The sequence below is a fragment of the Phoxinus phoxinus genome (genome assembly GCF_949152265.1).
Source record: "Phoxinus phoxinus genome assembly, chromosome: 16".
NCBI lineage: Eukaryota > Metazoa > Chordata > Actinopteri > Cypriniformes > Leuciscidae > Phoxinus > Phoxinus phoxinus.
In genome coordinates, this window is record NC_136891.1 from 3,369,201 (window position 1) to 3,381,202 (window position 12,002).

Here is a 12,002-nt window from a genome sequence, read left to right on the forward strand (position 1 = left end):
CGAAAAAATGTGTTTTTTTCACATCTTCACGGACACCACAATGATTTCCCTCGTGTGTTAATATTTTTCCTTGTAATAATGTATGATTTGCAAGAATGAAAACTGCTGCGTCCGTTTAGATTAGAGAATCAAAGTGTGTGTGCGTTGTTCACACGCTACATTATGGCCAAGCACGCGCCCTTAAAATACCATATCACTAACGCTTAGACTGGGTTTTTCCTGGTCAGTGGCGGAATTGTTTTCTGAAACTGCAAAATAGCAGCAGTGAACGTTTGCGCCGGTACACACTCCTCTTTTCGCTGAACCGAATCCCTAATTTACCGCTGTGCGCGGGTGCAAAATAGGAATGATACATGTGTCTGTGTACGAAGTCAATTGCGCTGGGTGTAAGATAGGGCCCTCGGTTTTCTTTTCTTTTTATATTTGTGACCAGAGTTGAACGTTTATTTGTATACTTTTTCTCACACAATCCCCATGTAAGCGGACGAGTGTGACGTTTAAGTCATTTTATTAAACCCGGGGAAAATACGCAATCTCTCGTCTCTCGTCTTTTCCTCCGACACCAGCTATTGTTTTTCTCTCTCTGGGCAACAACATTCAACTTTGCGTTACAATGGATGCGCAGAACAGAACCAATACCAATCCTAAGTGCATGCTCATGGTCATTTGTATTTGATGATAGTGGTCCTGACAGAAATAAAATACTACTTCATTTGCCCCTTATGCCCATATATACACTCTCACCGGTCACTTTATTAGATACACTTGTGGGGGGTTAGACCCGAGTTTGCCTTCAAAACTGCCTTAATTCTTCATGTTAGAGATTCAACAATACTGGAAATATTCCGCAGAGATTTTGGTCCATATTGTCATGATAGTTGCTGCAGATTTGTCATCTGAACATCCATGATGTGAATCTCTCGTTTCTCCACATCCCAAAGCTGATCTGCTGGACTGAGATCTGGAGACTGTGGAGCCGGTTGAGTTTAGAGACTCACTGTCATGATCAAGAAACCAGTTTGAGATGATTTGAGCTTTGTGACATGTGTTATCCTGCTAGAAGTATCCATCAGAAGATGGTCCACTGTGGTCATAAAGGGATGGACCCGGTCAGCAACAATACTCGGCTGTGGCGTTTAAACTACGCTTAATTGGTACTAAGAGTCCCAAAGTGTGTCAATAAACACACATTACAGCATCAGCACCTGAACCGCTGACACGAGACAGGATCATCCATGCTTTCATGTTGTTTTCACCATATTCTGACCCGAACATCTGAACGACAGCAGAAATCCAGACTCATCAGACCAGGCAACGTTCTTACAATCTTCTTCACGAAAATGAACATTACATTTACACTTGAAATTTTAGCGGACATTTAAAATTCCTTAGAAAATACTCGAAAGACCCTGGCAACATGATACAAAGCTTAGCAACAACACACGCATGGGCAAAAAGCACATAAAATCAAATTTGATATTAAAGCTGTATTGTCATAGACGACATAAAACAAGAAAACGAGGCCATGAAGAAGGTGGAGAAGAGAGAAACAGCCGTTTGCACTACATGCTGAAGAAGAGAAGGAAAGAGTAAACTGTAATCTTCAGAGATTACAAGATTTCCAGCTTGTAATCTTGTCAACTGGCACACTGCAACTCAGATTGAAAACTTAGTGGCAAAAGTACGAGGTGAGAAAGACAAGCGGAGAGCTGCAGATTCAGAGGTGTGCCGTCTCTGGAGTTTCACAGATGAGCGTTTTTATTTCAGAAATACGTCGACTGAGTTGAAGCCAGCTTCTCCTGTTCACTTTGCTGGATGATTGAACAGTCAAAAAATAATTAAAAATGCAAAAGTTTAAATGTTAAAAATAGCTGACCTGGAGCTCACGTACAGACAAAGATGAACCGCAAATCATGAACAAAACGTGACTCTTACTCAAACCTCAAAACCTTCTTTATTAGCATTAAAGGCTGAACAACCTTTTTTTTTCATTGCACAAAAATGAGTTTGTAATGAAAATTTTTTCTTTAATTCTTTTTTTTTTTTTTTTTTTTTCAGGCAATTTTTTTCATGAACACTTTTTGTTATTCTGGTTGAAACTCTCTTCACATCCTGATAGCAATCAATAATAGAAGTCTAAATATTAAAGTCCTCCTGTAGTCAATAATTGTATCACTTAAAACTCATCTTTGATTACCAAAATTACATATTTAAAAGTTTTACTTCATGCCTTAAAATATCTTGAATATAACTCGATACACCCTTGCTCATTTTGTATACGGTGTTCTATGAATATGCAAATGAGCCCCGCCTCCACTCACTCACTCACTCACTCAGAGATCCACTGGTTGACGATCACACGTTGATCTGATTGGTTACAAGGTAGTTTGTGACGTCAGAAACACCAGCGATTTCAAACCGTGTTTTTGAGACTTTTGGTTCACTGCAGTTTTAAGCAGAAAATACTCAGCAATGCTGTCGACTTATGAATTTACACATGGTTTGTCTTAAAGCATATTAAAAACACCACATAGACATATAAACAACATTAAAAGCTGGATTATTTTCACCACAGGGGGCTTAAAAGCATGTATATGTATCTCAGACTCGGATTTACGCATTTCTATGTCAACACTATCAATGCCGAATTGAATCTGCAGCACTTCACAGCTCTGTAAGCGTGGCTTTAGAGACGCTCTGAAGGATCTCATGCTTTCAAAGCGTGCTCACGATTGCTAGCTGCTCTGAAATTGCCTACCTTACCTTTAAGAACTGATGCTGAAAAGTTCTTCATTTAACATTTTTATGATTATTAAGGATCATGTTGTTATCTTAGCAACATACTAATGCCAAACTCAGTTGTTAGAATCAGTTATGAAGAGCACAACATTGCTGTCTCACATGCAACAGTCACTCTCTTATACAGTTTTATGTTTATGCTAAATTGAATGTTTGAAACTGAAAGAATATGTTACATTTAAATTACTACTAAGGCCATGTGTACACCTGGTATTAAGATTTTGGTCGTTTTGGTCGATCGGATCACAAGTGGACGACGCTAGGGGTGTAAAATGTTTTGAGATTGTCCACTTTCGACCACTTCCAAAGGTCGTCGAAAACACATTCGACCGGATTGCTTTCGTAGAGAAAACGCTCATGTGGTCAGATGTGTTCAAACAGACACAAAACACCGTCGACTCTCCTCTCACTGAACTAATGCATAAACATTATGAGAAGAGCTCTAGACAGACGGGATTTAAACTTTGTCGACTGGAGACTCAAGTTTGGTTGGAAGATGATAAATGCACCAAACACAATGTTCTCTCTCCATTCCTGATGTCTAACACACACTCACAGCGTTCGGCTGGACTTGCGGCTGTCAGAGCAGAAACTAAAGCTGATGCTCTCCGTGTGTTTTTCTGTCGTCTCCGGTCGTGTTTATATGTAAATTGTGCGAGCTTATTTCATCCATTAGATCGAAAGATCTGGAAAAAAAACACATACATTCACCTGCCAATAGACCCTTCCCTTGAAGAAATCAGGATGAAAGTGGACAAAAGAAACGGATTAAAACACCAGGTGTAAACGGGGATGTGTCTCCCTCCTCTGTGACCCGATTGACCAAAACGCATCTTAATACCAGGTGTAAACAGGGCCTAACACAGGTCAAATGACTTGAATATGCTTGAATATACTTGAAAATGCTTGAAAATGCTTGAATATGCTTGAATAGCCTTTAATATGCTTGAATATGCTTGAAAATGCTTGAAAATGCTTGAAAATGCTTGAAATGAAGTTCCACAGTCATAAAGACGAGCGACATCAAACACCTCAGTGCAGATTCTCTTGTAAATTATGCCTGACTTAAAATGTATAAAGCTGAACAAACAGAACATCCACTGCTAAAGTTAGATTTTTAATTTGGGTTTCGAAATAATTTAATGAGAACAACCGCAGTCGGAATAACAGCCGTAAGTCCGGGAAAGAGTGCGCTCCGAAGAAAACGAGCGTCAGCTAAACGCAGGCCTTTCTCTCCGGACCAAAGCTGATTAAAACTTCCACAAGTGAACAGCAAAGTCACATTAAACCTTAAATCTCACTGGAGTCACAAAAACAGCCTGACATGGAGTTAAGATCTCGTCAAAGCTCTTAGTGCACACTTTAGCGCACTTCTGTGAAGTTTTCCATCTGCTGATGAACCAAACACAGATGATAATTCCCGGTGGGTCATTAGTGGCGTCTCAAAGAACCTAAATACAGTCCTAAAAGCTCAGTCCAACCGCTCTGGCACGTCATACACACACGTGTGATCCATACAAAAAGAGGAAACATGGGGAACTGAACTAACTGAAAACACTGAGGTGGTGGTTACATGACAGACATTGTTGAAAACGCATTGTGAATGAATCACTGAATCATTTTAAAACGACAATTTTCATGCATTAGTGTCCGCCCACTTTTTTCCGTGATGTTGGTTTCAGAAGTATTTTTATTATATAAGTATATTTTATTCCTTATATTGGCATAGCCATTACATATTTAAAACAGTAATATCCTATACTAAACCTAAACTAATCTTGACAAACTATATATCATTTGAAAGCTTACAATCTCTAGTTTACATATTTGGTGATTTACATATTACATGATTTTCAAAATAAATTACAGAGGAGCCGTAATTTATCAATTTGCAACAAGAATATTTTCATTCTCCTAAGGCGTGTTCAGACCTTTATTTTGAAATTGTGATGAACATGAAAAATCATGAAAGAATGGTAGAAACCTCAGTTTGTTTTCATGCCAAGAGTTCAAAAGATAGCATCCATTCAATTATTTTAGAAAAAAAGGTCTGAAAATGTTTTAATGTAAAGAAAAAAATAATAGATTCCCCATTTGTGATGTGGCAGCGAGCTATAATGCACATACATGTTCTTCTTGTGTTTCTTAGAGGTTTAATTCATTTCAAAATCTGCCAAACTTCGAATACTACTTCTGAATAGGATGTCTACTTCATAAATTGTATGAAAATTTAAAAAAATAATAGTTCAGATCACTCAAACCACATATGGAAATGGAGGCGCCCTTATATAGGCAGTAATGTCAACTAGTGGAAATGTTTGGTACTGCGCCCAAACTAAATCTCACTGAAAGCTGATTTTTTTGAGATATCAACTTAAAATTTGAAACACAACTTGTTCAGATTTTTGGCTTTGATTTTTTTGCATTTTTAGAGTCCTCCAGGTTTTTAAAATATATATTTTATATAAAATATGAACAATAAAATGTTTTACATTGTACATTTTCATAAACTCAAACTTCTATAACTTTTTTTCTGTTAAATTTTTTCCTTTTTTTTCAGTTCTACAAAAATCTGCCAAATGTCTTCTTTAAAACAAGACCAATCTTACATCTATATTCTATATCTATAACCATTTAAGTTCGGAATGTGCATTTTCATGTCTATTAAAAAAAAACCAACCAGCTACAAGGAGAATCACAACACTACAAACTTTGATTTGATATAACAACAAAAAAAATACACGACTGTGAGTTTTAATGAGGAAAAGAGCTACAAACCCATGAAGCATGGAAAATGAAATCATTGAATTAAAAGCGATAGAGAAATATAAAACGATTAATTTAAAGATGTTTATTACATCTACAGAAACAATATATTTTAAGTTATGTCAATATATGATTACATAAATATTTAACAGCATAGATTGACACAAATACACAATTTGCATAGCCTTACGTGATTGAACATAAACTTTTGGCGCGATTTGCTTTCTGCAACTCTCCAATTGGTGTAATTTTCTATTTAGCATTATGGGTAATGTAGTTTTTTTTTAATCTAATGTAGTTATTTTATTTATCATGAAGTCCACTGTTAAACCAGAACCTGACTGTATTTTATATCTGCTCAGATCATTTGTCTGCTGCGGATGTTTTTGCAAGAGATGTAAAGCATGCGATCTGCTCTCCGAATGAGATCTGATGATGTCACCTCACCTGGCTCCGTGCAGTTTTTCTCCTCCGTCGCATTATCAGGTGTGGATGACATCAGCCGGCGCCCCCAGTGGTCATGTGATTCCATATGAGACTCCTCCACAATCATGCCATGACCTAGAAAAACAAAACATCGGTCAAATCACTACATAACGAAGAAAGAAAGATATATGGGTTTGGAACAACATGATAAATGATGGGCAGATTTTCATTTTTGGGTGAATATCCCTTTAAATAGCACATTTAAGACTATAACTCTCAGAAATAAGTAGTTACTTTTATAATATGTTTGACTATGATATGAAAAATTAGTCTACTGAACATAATGACTTTTTTACATGTATCAAATTTTATTTTTACACTCTAAAAAATGCTGGGCTGTTTTAACCCAAATCTGGGTCAAATATGGACGAACCCAACCGTTCGGTTAACATTTTTTATTTAAAAAAATGTCTATATTTGACACAAATTTGGGTTGAAACAACCCAGCATTTTTTAGTGCATAAATATATTATTTATATTAATTTAAATATTAACCATAAATAAATATACAAATTTAAATATTAGATTAAACTAGTATATCTATAGCGCTTTATACAGCAGCTTTGCATTAATAAACAGGAAAATAATGTTATAAAATTAATCAAATTCAAGTGTAGCTGTAATGCTGCTCTTCAGAAAAAACAACATTTTTCAATATTTATTCAACATAATGACTTTTTTACAAGTATGAAATGTTATTTTTAAGCATGTTATAATGATTTCTGAAGTATGTCACACTAAATTAGAAAACAATATTTTAAATTGTAGTAATATTTCACAATATTATTGTTTCTATACTGTATTTTCATGCTTATTGAGCCTAATGTTATTTTTACACTCAAATATGGACGAACCCAACCGTTGGGTTAACATTTTTAAATTAAAAAATTTAACCCAACGACTGGGTTTGTCTATATTTGACCCAAATTTGGGTTGAAACAACCCAGCATTTTTTAGAGTGAGAATTTAAATATTATTAACCATAAATAAATATAAAAATTTAAATATTAGATTAAACTAGTATATATATATAGCACTTTATACAACAGCTTAGCATTAATAAACAGGAAAATAATGTTATAAAATTAATCAAATTCAAGTGTAGCTGTAATGCTGCTCTTCAGAAAAATTTCGTTCAATGTTGATTCAATGTTGCAAAGTTCATCAATTATGAAACGAGTTCAATCCGGCTGTAAAAAGCTCTACAGAAGACAATAGTGTCATTATGTCAATCTTAATTCAATTTGGTTCAATAACAGTATTGATGTTGCAAAGTAAGCATCATTATTCTGCTCAATTCAGTTCATATTTTATTCTCATCTGTTAGTGTCAGTGCAGTTGAATCAATAATATTTTACACAAAATAAATTTGCTAGTAGTGCAGAAATATTGTCAACACATGATATATCAGGAAAATATATTAGAAACTGAAAAGTTCTAGCATATATTTCTTAGCAACTAAATCCCACAGCTTCACTATTATTATTATTCTGGATCTGATTTAGAACGAGCATAAATCTGTGAGGAATATGACGACCAAAAGACAAAAGAACTGATCAAAATAAGCTGATAACATTATTATTAATATTATAACTGTGAACAACTGTGAACACGTTTGAGACTCGGCTCGAGGTTCAGGCTTATTTCTTCATTAATGACGTCATCAGCGACTATAGTCGACGTCGACTCAACTTTATTCACATAAATGTAGACTTAAAAAAATTAAAGAAAAGTCGTTCAACCCCTAGTATTAACCTTTATTTTTAAATACTAACCATAAATATTAAATATTGTTTCTACCACCATCAGAATAGAATTATACACTGCTTAATTCAACACGCATGCTACTATGCAGGTGTGCAGCTGAACCTCATTAGCATCAAAGTATTTGAGTGACAGCACAGAATCCTGTGTGACTCCGCCCACTGAATGTTAAAGTGCATAAAGCAATACCGCAGAAAACATTTCTCTTTAATGTGCTCTGCTATAACTTAAATGAATCATTTTCTTTTCTGAATGAGTGAGCGGCGCCGGCAGCGTTTGCTCCACGGCAGGTATTTGGCTCAATCACAGGGTGTCAATTAAAGTAAACCGGCCTGAATTCAGCCCAAAACGACTGTCCTGAAAGGCTGATAAGACACTCATGGACTCCCTGACTCGCTCCAGGACAAAGCCATTTCACAAAAGAACTCAATCTCAGAGCTCTGGAACAGTTCGGAACAAGCATGCAAATAAAAGAAAGCGATTTTCACTTTCCCACCTCGGAAAAATATATAATAAATAACATAAAATGAGGAAAAATAGGGACAAATAAGAGTGGCGGTATTGCTTTTCTTTTCTCCTCAAGCTACAAGAGGAAAACAGGATTTGCCTGATTCAAAGAGGGTTGCATGTATTCCCTCTGTCTTTGATCTGAACCATTATAAAGGCACTGAGTCTGACGTTCACACACACACACACACACACACACACACACACGCTTTCAAGTTATTGTCAAGAACAGACATTCATGTTTCTGGCGGTAAACGTCGCGCGTGGAAACAGATTTACTATTGTCTGTACGGTCGGTATCAGTGCAGAATAATCTTTTAAGCTTCTTGTTTTTACTGTAATTAAACTCTTTGTGTTTGATGCAGAAGGCTTACAGTTCATTTGAGCGTTACTTTTCAGTTCGAGCCACAGGCATGAATGATATACCTCAGATCGAGCGGCTTGTTTGTGCTCGTCTAGATCAGACTTGTCACTTGGTAGATGACAGACATGCAGACGAACCCCCACTGAAGGAGGGATCCGAGTCACATCTCCACGTTTGAGGGGTTTGACTTGGATCAGTAAAGCAGAAACACCCCGGAACAACACACTGGCACACACACACCACATTATGGCGGTGAATTATGCATGCACATTTGGACAATTGTAATGATTTTTTAACCAGATTTGGAAGGCTGCTATAAAAGACTCCGATGAATAAATCTTTCATGAAATCTGAACACTCGTGAGTCTGTAAACACAAGATCAGCCCAGGACACACTGTGTGACGCCATTCACCAACACTTCACTTTACAGAGGCAAACAAGTGAGCAAGAAGTCGAATTATGTAGAATTTACAGTATAAACATTCAAATTAAACATTCTCAAACTGCTGTCCTAACAGTGATGTGCTGACATGTCACTTCTTAATGAACAAATGTTCACTTTTTGGGGGGAAAAATTGTTCTGTAAAATACTTGGTTATATAATCATCTGGAAACTGGAAAACAGGGTTATACGGGATCTATGCTCTTTTACAAAGTGTTGGTTTTGTTTTTGGGCTCTACTAGAATAGGCTTTCATGCTGGATTGTTCAAAAACACTTTTGTGTTTTTACATATTCTCCATTGTTGCGGCTCCTCTCTTCCTCTGTCAGTAACAGTCTTAGGGTGTGTGTTTCTCACACAACACCGTAACTCACTGTTTAACTACCATAGTATGAAGCAAAGTTGAAGAAATCAAGTATAGTCACAAGACTGTATTGTCGCAGGTTATTGGTTAATGACGTCACACACGTGGTGGAGTAATAACTTATTTTAATGAATCTATTAGAGATTGAATTATGTTTTGCTATAAAGACAGACATGGCATCTGAGGACTATTTCTCATTTTTCTCAGTTATTTTGCTTTATTTCCAGATTCAATGATAGACTCGTTCTTACGCACTAGAGCTCGTTCACACATGCGCACTCTTCAAAAACTACTCTTTAAATCTCTTGACAAACTAAAAGACGTAAATGACATTTGTATGTATTATAAATAAAAGATACAGGTTGTTCTGAATGTCAGCTTGCTTATTTTGCTCAAGATATGGATTTATTGAGTCCACATGTCATGCAAACTAGAAACTACTCTTCTAACCACAGGTCGACGCTGTCATTACACACACACACTCTGCGATGCTGTTTGCGAATGTTTGTTGGAACTATAGTTTTGGGCAATACCGATTCGTTGAACTAACTATAACGACAGAACTTGTGACCATAGTTGGCTAACGATGCTTGTTTAGTTCCTGTCTCTATGAAGCCCCTCCTTCTGAAAAGCACACTGTGCTCTGATTGGTCGGCTGGATCAGTGTGTTGTGATTGGTCAAGCGCTTCGAGTGTGTTTGGGAAATGTCCCGCCCCTTACCATAACCGCCAGTTTCAACACACTGCTAGCTAACTCAACCAGGCCCCGCCCCTTTATTCTGCGTATTAATTATTTAAATGAGGAATATTGTGACGTGTTTGTTCCCGGAAGAACACTAAAGAAAGATGAACATGCGGGGGAAACACAATAGGTCCTCTTTAAGGTAATTCAAGATACACAATAACATTTTAAAGCTATTACCAAAATCATTTAAAACTTTCTTTAAATCATGCCATGGCACATATTCTATTCTATTCTATTTCACGTGTGCAACATACATGACGGTTATATAAATAAAGCATAATTATCTTTGATCAGTTCACGTTTGGTTCAGTTCGTGTGTTTTAGGTCATCAGAGGAACGTGACTTCATTTGCCCCAGAACAGCCCGACTGCATCTCTGGCCATAGAAGACAAATCACCAGAAGAGAATAGTGCATTCAAAATCCAACCATGTGTGCATAACGGACCCAACATACCGTCTCCGCACACTGCGGCATAGACAGAGCAACACACACACACACACACATTTAAAACCTAGTGATCTGACTCGACTACCTACACACATTATGTGCATAAATGCCGTTTAGATGGGCAGCTCACTGGCTTTTAAACACAGCCCTGGTGTGGTGACCTGATAAGAACAGCATCTGCCTCACACACATCTCAGAGCACACACACATCACAGAAGAATACACTCGTTTCAAACATGATGCACAGACAGGATAATGCCTAATGAATCTCATAAACATATTTGTCTACACAATGATGCACAATACTTGTATTTAAGGACAACTGTCCATTTAATATTTTTCTTAATAATGTCATGCAGATTGAATTTCTAACATAATCTGGAAATAATGGGATCAAATCCATTTAGAAAATCCCAGTAACACGCTTAAAACAGGATTTCATTCATATTTATAATTCTAGATTCAATAATAATAATTAACCTTGCTTTTTGTAGTTAATTCTTGGTTAATAATGGCACTAATTTATGACAGAATTCATGCTGTAAAGGATGAAAACACAATGAATAAATATCAATGTGTTTATCCACTAACACTCGTAAAATAAATATAGAATTGCATTAATAGTTCGATATAGAATGGACATTTAAAGGGAACCCATAAGCGGTTCTAAATTCCATAAGCAATGTTTTAAGAATTGTTGTTTAAACTGTCAATCAAAAGCTCTTCTGACACTGAACACTTCTTATATTCGCATTTATGAATCGCAATATGGGTATTTATTGACCCTCTCGCACTACACGGGCTTTGATTGACAGGTTCCGCTCGGACTCACCTGTCCTGGTCAGGATGGTGGACATGCCCCACGCCACGAACAGAACACTGCAGACCAAACACACCTGCGCCAACAGCATCTCCCTCCTCTTGCGCACCCTGAACATCCTGGCGATGATGGATTTCTTGGAGACCGTGGTCATGGTGTGGTCCTGATGCTGCTCCTGATCCGCGCTGGTCATCGTCGAGCACTGGAGGAGAGACGTGTAGAGAGAGCGCGATCAGAGATACAGAAAACCCCAGCCTTCACTGTCCCAGATCCCTGCTCTCATCAGATTCCTCCCCGCCGCATTGCAACAACACTGGGAACGTTAAATTCCTGCATGCATGCATCCTGCAGCGTCGCGTGCGTCTGTCGTGAAGCGCGCGCGTGGAAATAACATCGGTCTCGGCTCTCAGGTGATGTCCTTCAGTGCTCGTGAAAGCGTTCCTGCTCTTCCCATCTGAACGTCGGGAACTTTGCGCTCCTCCGGTGTCCACCCGAGAC

At 37.3% G+C, this 12,002-nt stretch overlaps 1 protein-coding gene across 1 annotated transcript in view; it reads right to left on the reverse strand.

Moving 5' to 3' along the window:
* slc24a4b (solute carrier family 24 member 4b) overlaps window positions 1-12,002 on the reverse strand; it is a 39,020-nt gene extending 27,018 nt beyond the window's left edge. Inside the window, exons 1-2 of the mRNA XM_079639365.1 lie at window positions 11,517-12,002; window positions 6,013-6,126 (exon numbers count right to left, since the gene is read on the reverse strand). Coding sequence (XP_079495491.1) covers window positions 6,013-6,126; window positions 11,517-11,697 — 295 coding nt within the window. The 5' untranslated portion in view covers window positions 11,698-12,002. The remainder of the gene's footprint in view (window positions 1-6,012; window positions 6,127-11,516) is intronic.